At 31.9% G+C, this 16,527-nt stretch overlaps 1 protein-coding gene across 15 annotated transcripts in view; it reads left to right on the forward strand.

Moving 5' to 3' along the window:
* Positions 1-16,313, forward strand: part of LOC106663606 (pumilio homolog 2) — a 342,434-nt gene extending 326,121 nt beyond the window's left edge. For 7 of the 15 annotated variants that reach the window (XM_014388529.2, XM_014388533.2, XM_014388527.2 and 4 more), the window contains 12 exons: positions 5,480-5,690; positions 5,789-5,928; positions 6,058-6,193; positions 6,427-6,564; positions 6,761-6,853; positions 7,222-7,341; positions 8,701-9,248; positions 9,326-9,553; positions 9,625-9,787; positions 9,870-10,038; positions 10,114-10,354; positions 16,175-16,313. In XM_014388529.2, the coding sequence (XP_014244015.1) occupies positions 5,480-5,690; positions 5,789-5,928; positions 6,058-6,193; positions 6,427-6,564; positions 6,761-6,853; positions 7,222-7,341; positions 8,701-9,248; positions 9,326-9,553; positions 9,625-9,787; positions 9,870-10,038; positions 10,114-10,354; positions 16,175-16,195 (2,208 nt within the window). In that variant the 3' untranslated portion in view covers positions 16,196-16,313. Of the gene's footprint in view, positions 1-5,479; positions 5,691-5,788; positions 5,929-6,057; positions 6,194-6,426; positions 6,565-6,760; positions 6,854-7,221; positions 7,342-8,700; positions 9,249-9,325; positions 9,554-9,624; positions 9,788-9,869; positions 10,039-10,113; positions 10,355-16,011; positions 16,115-16,174 lie in introns of all 15 variants that reach the window. The other 8 variants (XM_024227910.1, XM_024227909.1, XM_024227911.1 and 5 more) reach the window with 8 other exon arrangements.
* The last annotated feature ends 214 nt before the right edge of the window (positions 16,314-16,527 follow it).

Raw genomic sequence — 16,527 nt, forward strand, 5'->3', positions numbered from 1 at the left:
AATCAAACGGAACTGGAAAATGCATTTATTGACTTTATCAATTCTAAAAATTCTGAATTCTACTCAGACGGAATTAATAAGTTACCAACACGTTGGGAGAAATGTATTGAGAGTATGGGAAATTATTTTGATTAAAGAACATTGCTTTAAAGTAACTAGTTTCTTTTTTTTTGTTTAATACCAAAATCCTGCATTATTTTCCGGACAACCCAATATATATATGTAATTTTTCTTTTTTCTTCTTGTGTGCAATAAACTTATTATTATTATTATTATTATTAACATCTCAAACAAAGCATACATTAAAATAAGTGAACTTGATTTGAACAGATTTATAATTAATTCGACTGAAACGTTTGTATAGTGAAGTCGATAGAAACCTCTTTTGAAAGTTGATAGAATTTTTATGACACTAAGATAACATTACCATTCAAATTGTGCAGATGTAGCTTTCCACCCCATACAATAATCGTCAACTCGTACAGTACATCATGAAATTAACAAACAAAAAATAAATTAAAAAATTGTGCAATATTTTAGACGGTTAGGGTTTGTTATTAATATTAATATATGTGTATTTATGAAAATGTGATCATTTCAACGTCTTTGCTTACAGTCCATTTGGTCGTAAAGCCGTGCAATTATACAGAAGTCCTAACGCAGCAGCATAAATCATACCAACTGATCGATAATGTTGTAGTGCCCTTGCGTGAACATGCCTTTTAATAGCCTTATCCACATTCGCCATGAAATATACAATATAGGGGGCTAAGTTTTAATGGCGGTCTCGTCACACTCAAAGACAAAAACAGGACAGTTGTATTTATTTGTTTAGTTTCCATAATAACTATGTATACAGATTAATAGTCGATTAAAACATAAACACAACATTATTCCTAGGAGACTTACATCCTTCTAAATCCCTAACCATCATTTCCGATGTATATGTGGCTTGTTCGGGTTGGGCGGATTTTTCGTCGCGGAACTTCCGTCGCATTCCGACTAGTGTGGCGCCGGCTTTAGCTGTAATATATTTCTTCAAATTCGTTTACAATATTTTCACTCTAAAATACATCTAATAAGCAAATAACGTTGTAACCTCATCCACACTCGACGTAAATTTGAGTTGCATCGTCAATAAGTGCCTAAGGGTTGCTTTTGTTTTGTAACATCGCGAACGTTTTTAAAAATATTGTACTCGTTAATCCATTATTCACAGACATCAGACCTTCGTACCTCATTACCGGCCTAAATACGACTCTTTAATATCGTTTAGAAAATGGACTTAAGGTTAATATTAAAAGTTGCGGCTTGCGTGATAGTAACACATCTCGGGTTGGAATTGTTTCAAATTACCCACTTATGACAACAAACCCTTTATTTCCCAGTTCTATTCTCATCAAGTATTCACATTATGTTAACCCATGTGTCGCTAGATACATGCCAGAGATAAGCACATAAAACATATCGATGCCTTGTCTGAAGCCCGTCCAACTTCTTAAATTTAAACTGCTTTCTGCCTGTTACACTTTGAACTGTTGTTATAAATTGTAATTTTTTGCGTGTAATAAATTCCCCGTATAAACAGCCTCCTCTCTTAAGACCCGACGTTAATGATTACGGGCAAATGACCCTTTGAATTGGGTCTTTATCGTCTCCGACATAGACCAAACGAGCCCATTACTTAAGCTAATTTTAATTTAAAGTTGGGCCAATATATCTTCGTTGAATCGTTCTATAATACCTGGAAATATGATACTACATTTTGATGGAAATGGTTCCTTTTTGTTTTCTTTTTCGAACGCAAATAAGTTTTAACTACTTTGTCTTGTCCCCTGTGTAATTTTTTTCTGAATCAAAAAATAAATAAACTAAAGCACACCTTCTCGTGTAGAAATGTGTGGTGTTTAGTGACCGTTAGTCAATGATTATTCGGAGATCGTGAGATGCGGTCTGGTGTGACGTAGGTTTTAGAAAAAATTTTCTTTATCGTGCCAACATTTCGATCTTTATTGAGATCATCTTCAGGGCCTTGTGTTGTCTGCATTTCAACAAAAAAGTTCTCTCATTGATAGCCGATGCAAGTTCCTTTCCATTGTTGGCGATGTCCTTCAGAATACTCTTTGCTTGGTGTCCATATGTAGTTGAAACCTGTTCATAGAATCCCATGTTCTTCGTTCTTCTCGTGTAGAAATGTGTGGTGTTTAGTGACCGTTAATTACTGATAATTTGGAGATCGTGAGATGCGGTCTGGTGTTACATAGTTTTAGGTCATACGGAGGGGGCGTCGGTGGCCGCAACAGTTTAGGCGTTGACAGGGCACTCGTCACTGTAAGGTAAAGAAAGGTCCTGGGTTCGAATCCAGCGGCCCTGCATTCGAACCCGACATACTTACAAATCAGCTTTTTTCCCTTTTTTTCAAAAACCCCGAGGGTTGATATAACCTTTGCTGTTGCGAACCCTTGTTTAAAAAAACGTACATATGGACACCAAGCAGAGTATTCTAAAGGACATCGCCAACAATGCAAAGAAACTTGAATAACCTAATCAAATTAACAACTTTTTTGTTGAAATGCAGTCAATACGAGGCTCTGAAGATGATCTCAATAAAGATCGAAACGTTGGCACGATAAAGAAAATGTTTTTCTAGAACTACATCACATCAGACCTCATCTCACGATCTCCAAATAATCTAAAGCATACCTAACACATTGAATGTGGCAAGAATCCGTTGATTATACCAGATAATTGATATAATTGCGTTCTTAGAAGTATAATTTGACATTTTCTTAATTTAAATGAGTCGTTCGTGAAAATAAAACTGAAAAGTTATGTATGTTGTTTTGTAAAGTCCTTGCCTTGATACTTATCACTTTTCTTCGTAATTTTAAACTAAGGTGATTTGTCACATTCTTACTCCGGCAGGTGCATTATTTAAACCCCAAGAAATTAACCGAGATTGTCTGCCGTCGATTTTATGCTAGTGGTTGTTTGTTATAATAAAATCGCAAGTTTTACCCGAGAAAAGTTTTCCGGACGTGTAATTACTGGATGTAATTAAAAGAAGCCTATCAACACAAGGTTCCTATCAGTGAACACAAGGGGGGTCTTGTTCTTGAAACAAGCATCTTTTCATGGCAATTGCTAAACACTTGAGATCTGAATGTTTCTCCCTGTTTCTTAACTCTTAAGAGCCCTCTGACGAGTATGAAAACGTATTTTTAGCGTATTTAACGATTTATAATTTTCAAAAGTGGTACTTTATTGTTTACTCCTCTATTCCAGACAAAGTGCGTCGTGTTGCCTTAGAATTCAACGTTTTTGCTTTACGCTTTGATTTAATTGAGGGAAACGTGTGAAAATTGTTTGCTTTACTTTGCACTCTGTGCTTTTGTCTTTACAAAAAAGAAATATTTTTGAAGGCAAATTTGTAAACTTACAATTATTTCTTGGTTTTGTCTTTGTTTAAAATTGTCTGGTCTTGAGTTTTAATAATTATTATTTATAAATTTATAAGGGGGAGCTGAAGCCACATGCGCTTATCCCTAAACCATAAGAGAAGTAATCAACATTATTACTTTTTGGCACTTAACTACTTTTTGTGTAAAGGAAGGTAGGAGGGTTCCAAAATGCAATAAACCTGAGAAAAATATTCATAATCAAAAGGTTACACCGGGGCCCGTCTTAATATTATAAATATGTATAAAACTCGAACACTGGGATGTGCTTTTTCTCAAGAAGACTTACCCTGAATAATGTTCACCAACACCTGCTTCCACATCATTTTAGTGTCTTCCAGCATCTTCTTCAAGCGCTTTGCTGGGTCTCAGACTGACTGTGGTTGCTTATTTACTGGTCTGGATTGGGATTTTGGATTGACTTAGTACTTGACTGGGATGAGGATTTGAGTTGACTGTGGCTCCTGTTGACTGAGTGCTCTTGCAGAACCCCTGTAAAAGCAAAAACTACTACGCCAGATGGTCAGCTTCCTACTTGCAAGGGTAGGCTGCCCAATAACTCATAAATGTCAGGAGTTTCTGTTAAGCAACTTCCTGGTACGTGGCTGAATACCTCACAAAGAGTGTGCAACGTCCTCCCAGCTGACCTGGCCCCAAGGATCCCACAAGTTTTCCATTCTAATTAACGTTTGGCTATATTTAGTGGATAGATGACTATTCATCTATTGCATTTCTACGATTTCCTGGTAGTAGATTTGCTCCCTACTGGATGAGTGACCTCTAGATGTAGGACCTTATTTCCAACATATTTTTGACATTCCTTACAACAACTATTAAGCTGGTGGAAAAATAATGAAGGTTTTGAAAACGCAGTCATAACTATTTTTAATTTGTATACAATAACAACCGTCACAATCTGTACATTTTTCCCAGTGTGCAAAAAGCACTTTTATTCCGCTGACATAAAAATCTTTATTTTGACTCGCAATAAATCCTTAGAAGGCGTTTTCAGCTTCACCGTGTTCTCTAAAAATGTTATCCCTCAAGAAGTGATCAAAATGCCTAAAAATGTGGTTCAGGTGAATATGGAGGATGTGGTAAGATTTCATATCCTAAGTACTTAAGTTTCCGCAGGGTTGGCATTGCGACATGTATCCTGGTGTTATCCTGAAGAAGAATTGGCCCCTTACAGTTTACCCTTGCTGGACAAAGACGTTGCAGTTTCCCGTGCAATTTCTTGGCAAAATTTCTCTACTGTGATAGTTTCACCATAATTCAGGAAATTATAGTGAACAACCCCCAACAGTACACTACTAAACAGTCACCATAACCTTTTTTGGGTGCAGATTAGGTTTTGAAGTGTTTTGGCGCTTCATATTTGCCCAACCACTACTGTTTCATACAGAATCCATTGGTGCAACAGAAGAGACGTGCAAATTTCAAAGAGTCAATTTCTTTGAGCCTCCGTTAGTTTGTGCAGTACCCACTTGTCAAACTTCTTTACTTTATCAATTTGCTTGGTATTTGGTTGAGTGGTCAACACTAAACTGTTCAGCAGTTTCCTGTGTTGTCTTACGTGAATTTTCTTCAATTAACGTTTTGGGTTGGTCATCATCGACAACAGAAGGCCTAACGCGTCCTTAATACCATGCTACCGTAAATTAAGAATTCAGGATTAGATTTACATGAAAATTCCTGTGAAAAGACAACAAATTTTCAAAACCTGCATTAATTACCAACCCAATATTTTTAAATTATTTTAACGACTATTCCTACAAGTCCTTTATCTTAACTCATTCACTATCTAATATTACAAACTCTTACACTATCTCTTATAATATTCATAGCTCGTTGCATCAAAGATATTGGATACGCATCCACTAAAATGCAAGTAGTCACACTACCAATTTTTGCAAAGTAACATTCAACAGAATCGTGTTACCTATATTGTAGTTTCAACATAACAGTAGGCAGTACATTTGCAACTAACTATATTTGGTATTGTTTTTTCTGTTTTACAGCAGTTGTTTCGGGGGCAACAGCAAACAGCGAGTGGAGCAGCAGCTGCCGCAGCAACAGCACAGCAGCTGCAATTGGTGCAACAGCAACAGTATCTTGCAGCGACACAACAGCAGCAGCTTGCTGGCCTAGCTGCAGCTCCCGCGACAGCGACATTCCCTCCCCACGCACCTCCTTACATTATCAACCCTCAGGAACCGTATGTCATTGCAGGTAAACACTTCGGTTGAGTTAAAAGTCGATAATACATGGTTTTAAACTTTTGTTATAAACATGTTTAATTTAAAACTGTGTTTTTGTGTGGTATGTAGGCCCAACTGTGGTTCCTCAATATTATGGTGTACCTTGGGGAGTTTACCCTACAAATATAATACAACAAGGTGCTGCTACACAGCAAAGAAGGCCTCTTACACCTTCTTCAGCAACTGAAACTGCAAACAACCTAACCCAGGTAACTTTTTTAGTTTCTAATTAACATCCTTCTTGTAGAACCTAGAAAATTTTAACTAAATCTTTGTAACTTCAAATACCAATTGAAAATTTCTAGTTTTTTTTAAATCATCTTGGTTGTTAATTTTAGGTACAAGCCGGTCAGTACCAAGTAATACCTGCATATTATGATCAAAACGGATCATTGGTTATGAGAGGAATTGGTAGTGGGACACCTATGAGACTGGTTTCTCCAGCTCCGGTGCTAGTCAACGCTCCGACACCTGGTAATAAAAGTTGTAAAAATTTTACAGCCACCTTATAACTGTAAATTTAATTGTATATATGTTAAAAGTGTCAAAGAAATGTAAATTGATCTCCATAAAAAACTTTTTCTGCCCAGTCAATTGTACCATATAATGGCTAAAGGAAAACTTAACGTTGTACATAATGTTTTGTAAATAACCAATGGTTGGATATGCAAAGAATATTTGAGAAGAGGGGAATGTATATGTTTTAGCTGGTGTAGCAGGAAACAGCATGAGATTGCTAGGGAATCAAACCCAACAGATAACAACACCTCCCTCCTCTATATACAGCAGTAACCAACCAGCTTCTCTCTACAGCACCCCTACTGCAAATGGTACTGCTATATCAGGTACTCCCAAGTTCCCTTTAACAAAATAATGGAAAATGATAAAAATTTCAACAACTTATTGTGCTTTATGGAAAAAAACATTAGATTATATAACCCCTATTAATGTGCATGATTGGATAATAACATGTATAGTGTATTTTTATTTTAAACTGTTTCCAAAATGGGAGCGAATGAGAGAGTGTGTGTGTGGTTATAGGTTTGCCACCGCAGTCAGGGGCTAGTGGAAGCGCTGGCTACTCCAACAACTTGGCTTCACTAACTTCGAGTCTATCTTCTTCCCTCGGTGCAGGTACCTAACAAACTGAGAACCATCCTTAACCCATCCTCATTGTAGTTTGTTATTAATGCATGTGTAAAATTCGCTTAACCTATTGGGATATAATGTAAAATGTATTTGCACCGACACCGTAAATCCTTTATAAAAATGAAATATGTACATAGCCTATTGTTATATGTGTATGTCTCTTGAAATTCTTTAGTGTATTTCTTCAAGTTTAACCACCACCGTTTAGTAGAAAACCACATGTACAAAATAAAGCACCTGGAGTATTTGCTGTGCACTGTTGTTTAGTTGCGTTTATTTTATTTTACTTGGGCTGTTAGATTGGTGAAGGTATTTTTTTTTTAAATTGCTTTACAAAAATCTCTCTTTGCTAGGGTTAGGCCTTGGAACAGGAAGCACTGGTAGAAGAGATTCCTTTGACAGAAATACTTCGGCGTACTCCCCATCCTTGGAATATGGAAGAGCCAAGTGGCCTCAAAGCTATGGAGCACTTGGTATGTAAAAAATTATATTCCTTTATTCTTAAATAAAAAAAAATAAAAAATGGGGATGCCTTAAAATCTACCCAAACTCACTTGTATTTAAGACAAATAAGTAATTAATCTATAAAGAGAACATCTCCATTCGAAAAAAAAGTTGGGTTTTTGTATGAATATAAAAACGCCTTCAATCATCAAAATAATTGTCCCCACGATATTATGAAAGAATAGAACAATAAAAGGTCAATAATGCTCATACAAATCTTAAAGAAGTAAAAAGTCCAATCCTACATCCTACTTAGAAATTTGGGTGTCGTGCCTAAATCTTCAAAAGCCAAGGGTGTTTTTTTGTACAAGAACTGAAAAAATGTTGGTATGAATGTGATGTAGCAATCACTTGATATACTTCATTGCATAGTTTGTCCATTCACTTAATATTGTTTTTAAATATTCATTACAAAAGAAATGAGTTAATAATTATATAACATTAACACAATAACAATAATAACATGTAGAAACTTGTTTGCATTTTGACAAGTGTGTAAAAATAATTTTAAAAACCTTAAATATCCAGACCCGTATGTTAAAATATTATTTATAAATTATTTGGAGATTGTGAGATGCGGTTTGGTATTGTAGTGTATAGTGGTATAGTCCCACAATCTCCAAATAATCATTAATTAACGGTCACTAAACACATTTTTTATAAATTTTTCATGATTCTCAATGTATGTATATTAAATTTTTTAAATTCATAATTCCACTATGAGACCTTTAATTTGTTGTTTGAAATTCGTAAAGGCCCACCAAATTGCCCTTCCACTAGTCACACTACCGAAGAGGCCGGATAAGTATTTTTTACATACTACAAATTTTTCGAGAAACACGTCTGGACTATGAATAATATATAAATAAAGTATATAATATATAATATAAATAAAGTATATGAATAAAAGTGTTCACTTTCGTGTTTTTTCCGTTTTTATCACATGGTACTAATAAAATCACAAATTTTGGGATTATCCGGACTTTCAATCATCCGTACAAGTCCCAGTCTTTTTAAGTCCAGATAAATGGATATCTGCAGTACTTCTTTGCTACAAATGTACACCTTAATGGACGTTTGTCTTAGCTGTTTGTTAATTATGAAGTAGTGAGGCACTGTCTGACTAGTTTGTTTATAGACAAACAGTGTGTTTAAGTGTATAATTTTATTTTTGAAATCATCTTTTTACATTTGCCAAAGTTATATTATTTTAAAAAGAATAATTTATGGTTTTGATGCTTTATCATGATCTTCTCTGATCATTGTGATGTAACATCTTGCACCACAACATTTTGCAATAGTCAATTTCAATTGTTAACCTTCTTCAGGTACAGTACCGGCTTCGGCTAGTCCGTTGGGTCTTGCATCTGGGTCGGTCACTCCGCCACCTCTTGGCTCTGGCAGCGGTGGACTACAGTTGGGCGGTTTGACAGGAGGACGATCGCTTTTGTCAGCTGCACCAGGTGCAGAAGCTAAATTTCGTACGTCGACAACAACACCCGGCGGAGGGGTGCTCGGAACCCCTGGATCTCTATTTGCCAAGCTTGGAGGGGTTGCACGCACTTTGACCGCTTCTCCACTTGATTCTAAGCCAACCGGTCGTTCTAGACTCCTTGAAGACTTCAGGAACAACCGCTATCCGAGTCTGCAACTGAGGGACCTTGCGAATCACATCGTTGAGTTTTCCCAGGACCAGCATGGATCAAGATTTATACAACAAAAGCTTGAAAGAGCCACTGTGCCTGAAAAACAGCTTGTATTCTCTGAAATACTCTCTGCTGCTTATAACTTGATGACTGATGTTTTTGGGAACTATGTTATTCAGAAGTTCTTTGAATTTGGTACACCTGAGCAAAAGACAACACTCGCTCAAAAGGTCTGTTCTCATTGATTATATATAATTTTTTCCATTGAATTTTGTTTATAATAACCATTTTTAATGTTTATATTTAGGTCCGAGGCCATGTTTTGCCTTTGGCATTGCAAATGTACGGTTGCAGAGTAATTCAAAAAGCTTTGGAGTCTATTTCTGGAGAACAGCAAGTTGAGATTGTTCGTGAGCTTGATGGGCACGTTTTGAAATGTGTCAAGGATCAAAACGGCAATCATGTCGTTCAAAAGTGCATAGAATGTGTCGATCCACATGCATTGCAATTCATAATCAATGCTTTTCAAGGACAGGTATGGTTTTGGGGGATGTAGTAATTTTTATCGTGTGTTCTATGATTCTAATCGCTTTAATGCTTTTTCAGGTATTCACTTTGTCCACTCATCCATATGGATGCAGAGTCATTCAGCGCATCTTGGAGCATTGTACTCAAGATCAGACAGCTCCAATTTTAGAAGAACTTCATCAACATACAGACCAGCTAATTCAAGATCAATATGGAAATTATGTCATCCAACATGTTTTAGGTAATTTTTGATAGTCGTGGTTTTCACATGAACGTTTCTTATTTATTTATTTTATTTATTTATTTTTTTTTTTTTTTTCTAGAGCATGGCAAGGCTGAAGACAAGGCAATACTGATTGGAGCTGTGCGTGGCAAAGTTCTTGCACTTTCTCAACACAAGTTTGCATCTAATGTTGTCGAGAAATGTGTCACACATGCAACAAGAGCCGAAAGAGCAGTTTTGATCGAAGAGGTCTGCGGATTCAATGACAAGTGAGTTATTCACAACAAAATACAAAATTAAAAGCGTTCATATGATGTTCAATGTGTATTTTTTTTTTTTTCCAGTGCTTTGCACGTGATGATGAAAGATCAGTACGCCAATTATGTCGTCCAAAAGATGTTAGACGTGTGTGAAGCTTCACAGAGGAAGGTCCTGATGCACAAGATTCGACCTCATTTTGCATCGCTCAGAAAGTACACTTATGGGAAGCACATCATCGCCAAATTGGAAAAATTCTTTATGAAGTCGGCCAATAACGTCGTCGTCGTCTCAGAACTGGGACCAATCGGCCCACCAACAAATGGGGTTCTCTAAATTTGATAACCATTTCTTTTAACATTTGATGGTTTCTTTTTTAGAACATTCTGAAAAACAGTTTTGTATATATATATGATGGAAATCATATATGTATATATTTATGCATATAAATATTTTAACATTAGGGAAATTCTATAATTTTTTTTTCTTTAATATTTTCATTAGTTGAGCAAACATTGTTTAGTTTAGTTTGATTTTTTTTTTTTTTTTGTTCTTTTGGAAAAAAAATGTTTAATTTGTATATAACGCCTCAGACGGTGTCTTTAAATATGGATTATAATCATATATATGTATATACAACAATCTGTATATATCTATATATGATACATCAAATAAATTATTTGAGATAGGATACATGCCCCCTCCATGCCTTTTCATTTTGTAAGTATCATACACTGTAGTCATTTATACAATAATGCATTGTACAAAAGGAAAAAAATAACAAGCGATATTTTGGGGTTGTAAAATATGGCATTATAATTTTATGTATAATCGGACCAACCTAATTTTTAAATGTATAAAAAAAAATTTTATCTTTTATGTATTTAGAGTGACGAATAAGATCCTCCTGTTATAAAAGATGTAGAGTATTTTCTTAAAATAAGTTGTAAATACAATCCCCTCGTTCAATATGTGTATAGCCGCCGAAAAATTATAATTACACAAAAAAAAAAGAAAAAAGGAATAAATTAAAGAAAAATGAAGAAAAGAAGACACAATTTCATTTTAAAATATAAATTTATGTTATTTTATTTCTATTATATTTTTTATAACATTGAATAATCACGGTGCCCCCTTTTTAATGGTTATACTACCCCTCAGGAAGCTTGCGAACACTTCAGCAGGCATTTTATTTCAGTTAGTTAATAATAAAGAAAATTAAAATATTAAAAAAAGGCAAGGGTCAACTATGTACATCAATAACGTTCAGTTACATCAGTGTGAACGACCGTAAATGATAAACAACACTCTAAAGAGACACATAAAAATAAATTTAGACAAAAGGGATAGAATTCGTTTATTCAAAAACTTGCTCATATTAAATAATTTGTAGAAAACTTTTAAATAGCATCATCAGTCCCATCGTTGAAACGGCGTGATAGTCACAGAGTTGAAAACAAAAACTGTAATATAGAAGTCATACATGAATACAAACATTAATTAATGTATTGATTTTTTTTCTACTGGATAGTGAATTATCTTAGGTTAATTTCATTTTAACTAATTTGCATATAACAATGTTAATATTTTTTCGAATGTGTACATTTGTTAGCGCTGTTTGTTATTCCTACTTTTTCCCAGGCTTAGAAGATAATTTTAAAAATAACATTAATGTATATACAAGTTAATTTATTACAAGCTTTACTTCTTTTTTAAATCCGGTATGTAATTTTTTTTTTCATAAATTACATTTTGGACCAATGTTTATAGTAAAAATAACTTTTTTCAAATTAGAACTGAACCCGGATTGTTGTTATGTATATTTGGAATTTTAATTTTGCACATTACTATGTACATAGGAAGAAAAAAATTAACAACTGCTTAGTGCACATGAGACGCATTGCTCAAAATTTTAGTAATTAAATATTTAATTATACCACATCTTAACACCGCCCAATTAAAAAATGAGGAAAAGATAAGTGCTTTAAAAACGTTAAATCCCAATTTTTTAGGCATGATTTATAAACAGATTAGATCGATTAAAATAATAATCTTGAATAGGAAAATCCCACTTTTAATTAAAAATAAAAATAAAATCGATAAAATTTACAAATTAAAATAGGTAGGATATTCGGTGTCACAACCAAAACACCCGATTTGGCTTTTTATCGCGATTTAAGCGTAATCTCTAATAACATCACAGAATGTTTGTGAACAATAAAGTAGAATTTTATTATTGGTGTTCATTTGTATATTATCGCATCGGTTCACAGGTACAAAAACTTAAAAATCTAAGTTTTGAATAATAGATTGTCCTTTTTGTTATATATATATATATAAGAATAGGCTTGTTACAGTTTACACACATATATATAATAATAATATATCTTGTATTATACATATATTCTTATATCAATTTAAAACTATTTCAAAATCAATAATATAGATGTTCTAGAGTAATATCAAATGACTTTTTAAACAAAATAAAGAATCTTATATTACATCGGTAGTGAATTTTTAGATATTTAAAAAATGTATGTAATAATAAAAAAAAATATTTATATACTGGAAATTTTATAGCTTTTTCATTTTATTATAATTACATTCCGTTTCATGTGTAAATTTGTACAGATATTTGAATCGTTGAACATACATTGACAGATGGATATATTTATTGCAAAATCAATTTTGTTAAAAGTGTTTTCCTCGATGGAAATAATTTATGATGGATAGTATGATTAGAATTTTTCAAATTGGCTGTATATATCTTTTGGTGACAGTCTTTAAAAAACAAAAATTAAATTTAAATAAAAAAGTGGGATCTACTCTTTTTTTTTCTATTGTATCTTTATTTTATAAATTTTTCTTTCATTTTTTCTTTTCTCTTTTTTTTTTTTTTTTTTTTTTGCAACTTTTAGGACAGCTTTGATGATCTCATATTTGGCATGGATACCACCATCTGACGAGACAGCATAAGGACCACCAATTTTGTAATTAGCAAATGAAATTTATAATTATTATTCTATTTTTGTAGTCCACGAATATGACCGAGCTTACTATAAAAGTGACGTGTATATCTGTTTAAAAAGAAAAAAAATCAAGACTGTACAATTGTTTATATAATGATAAAACTGTAAATATTTGTAAATGGATTTTTACATAATTTTTTATGATATATATATATATGGAAAATAGTATATATATAATATATATATATTTTAAGTTTTTAATATTTGCCTAGGCAAAAACTGTATTATAAAAAGAAGAAGAAAAATGGAAAAACCGTGTGTTAATATCGCCTCAAAGTTTGGTTTAGCGACAGTCTAAGTATGTTGTACAGTGTAATGATATTCGTTATATAGGTTAATTCCCAATAATTTGGCTCTGTCATGCTGTCATATCAGTTGGTGGTAAATAAATTTTCCTTTTTAAAAAAATTATCTCCGTTGAATTGAAGAAGTTGCACAGTATCAACATTTTATGTTTACTTTTTTCAGACACATCGGCTATTAAAATTAAAGAAAACCATTCCATAACATGATGCTTTTTCCAGTACCACTTATAACAATGATTTATTCAAACAGGTTTTATATTCTGCTTATTTTATTGCGACTGCTCATTGCCTTTTTTTTTTATAATGGATCAATAAGTAAAAACTGGCACATGTTTTATGTCTGTAGATTTTTCCTATATTTTTTTGTTTGTTTTTGTTTTAAGTCTAATGATCTGTTTAGTCGTAGTATGCTAGTTTTATTTTTGAAAAACTTTTTTAACAAGCAAAATGATGGAATGATTTTTACTTTGGTGCATGTTTTTATTAAAAATATAACAACAAAAAACTACTTATAATTTGCTTTATCCATTGAACCTCTTGCTTGGAAAATTTCTATATTAGTAAAATTCAGTATCTATTTAGAACTTTCGTTTTTTTTTTCTTTATTTAAAATGTGTTGAAATTTAAATGGGGCTTAAGCATTGAAGACAAAATCTGCATAAAACCTTGTCTGGAATGGAAATAACGCGTATAAAAAAAGTAAATAAATAAATTTTTATTAACATTCATGCGTATTGTAAAACAAACATAGCTTCACCTCTTTCCGGTTTTTATAATTTTTTTTATTTATTTTTTTTCAATATAAAGGAAATAAAACAGCTTTTTTTAAGAAAGACTGATGATAAATAATTTAAAAAAATCCCTCTCTTGATCCTTCAAATTTATACTAAGACAGTATAAGAGGGGGAAGTATAAATTAGTTTTCTTTTTATTTAACTACTTAATATAATCATTAAGGTGTACATCTATTATATAATGTAATAAATGAAATGTAAAAATATTGTTTAAATTGCACATTTGTTGTCTTTAAGAATATGATGTAAAATGTGAGCACTCAGTTTGATATTTAATTGTCTATATGTGGTAAATGTAGTTCTATATATATATAAATTTTAAAAAACCGAAACAATATATATATCATGTACATTATTGCAAATTAGAAAGTTAACTTCCAATGTTTATAGATATTTTTTATTATTGACTATTTTTTCATGATTCCGATGTCTTTTTTGAATTTTTTCCACAGATTGTAAGTTTAGAAAAATTACTAAGGATAATTCAGGAATTTTCGCTCTCTATCTCACTTTACAAATACAGCCTCTTTATTTTTTGGAAATTTTCTTTAAAAAAACAAATAAATAAATTTGTGATTATGTATTGATTAATATGTAAACTACAAGTAGGAATGTGTTAGTGCTTGTGTAAAAATGTAAGTAGTTCTTTATATGTGCCTTGTTTGGAAAAGAAAGATCCCCCCCCCAAATTGAATTTTTTTAAATGTTATTATTTGCATTCAACAATTCTAAAAATCAATGTGTATAATAAAGTGTTTCAGTGTAATTATATTGATTGCAATTCATTGTATTTTAACAATTTAAATGTATGTATAATTGTGCATTGATGTTGTTGAGTGTATTTTTCAGTCAATGGGTTTAGGTGATATATATATAATACATATTAATTAAAACAATAACTAAAATCTTATGTAATTACAAGAATTCTGAATTGATAGTTTTCGTTTTGTTTATTTAATTTTATTTAGAGATTTCTGTGATCAAATATCGTTTTAAAAAAAACTTATAATTTTCAAAGGCTGATTGAAACATCAGGTTACTTTTGGTTTTAACTTCTTCAAAAATTTCTATTTTTCTTTTCCAATTGGCTCGGGGTATTTCTTTTATTGACAATTTTCCTTTTATAAATTGTACAGAATTTGTTCTTTTTTGTAATTGTATAGACTTTTTTTTATATATATCCATTGTGGTAATTCTCATTTTTTGAATTTATAAAGGAAATTTTGTCTTATTTTGTTCTTTCTTTTTTTTGGATTAGGATTCTTGATATTTTGGGAAATAAAATAATTAGTTTAGTTTAGATGTCATGGAGCCAATAATTATTATCTAAACTTGAAAAGAACAGCTTTTTAAATATAATATATATATATTTTTAAAATAATATTAATGTTTTGTTATATTCAGATGGCTAGCCATGAACCTAAGTAGGTTAGGTTAATATTTTAATTTAGGTCATTATTTTATATACACGTATAAATATATACATAAAAGGTACACTATATTATGAAATGATAATCTCATGATAAGTGTAACAATTATACATAAAAATTATATATTTACTAATTATTGATTGTATTTTAGAATTGTAGAAATGAATTATATAGATAATCAGAATATATTGTAAAATTTTGTGCAGTAGATTATAAATATTGAAGAAAAAAATCACTCTGCCAGTTAAAAAATTAAGAAAAAAATAAAATTACAAATTGTATATGGTTGTACAAAATATAACAATTTTCATTGTGAGACTATTTTGAAGTATTTCAAAGTAAAATATAGAAAACATTTTCCTTGTATTAATTATACAGTTCCTTTTGTTTTTATTGAATAATTCTCATCCCCAAACCTTATTTTAGGATTAGAAAAGGGTCTCGTGTCAGTCATAATTTTGTGAAAAAGAAATAAGTCATAAACTGTCTCTCTCCGTCGAAGACGGCCATTAGACTGTAATTTTTTGAGGTTTCAATGAACTGAGTCGTATATCAACATACCATCCACATTGAAAACTTTCTGTTGTAGCTATATACTCGTACTATCTGAAGAAGTGCTGAACTGCAAAGAGTGAAGAAGATAAAAGACAAGATACTGTTACGTTTAAAAAAAAATCCACTGAATCCAAGAAACAAATAAAGCTGCCAATTATGAGTCGTTTCATGTATCAGACAATTTAAATTTACGATCTTACTAGTTTAATACTTTTTACATTCACGTTCTGCAATGTTTTAAACGTTTTTCCAAACAAGTTTTAGGTTCTATTAAAAGTTTTCTTTTAATACCTAATAAAAAAAAAGCTGAAGTTTTGAGGATTTTTTACTCACTACCAATGACATTTAATTATTCTGATGAAATTAATACATTTTATAGAACGATTA

The sequence above is a fragment of the Cimex lectularius genome, unplaced genomic scaffold (assembly GCF_000648675.2).
Source record: "Cimex lectularius strain Harlan isolate CLEC.00 unplaced genomic scaffold, Clec_2.1 scaffold135, whole genome shotgun sequence".
NCBI classification, from domain to species: domain Eukaryota; kingdom Metazoa; phylum Arthropoda; class Insecta; order Hemiptera; family Cimicidae; genus Cimex; species Cimex lectularius.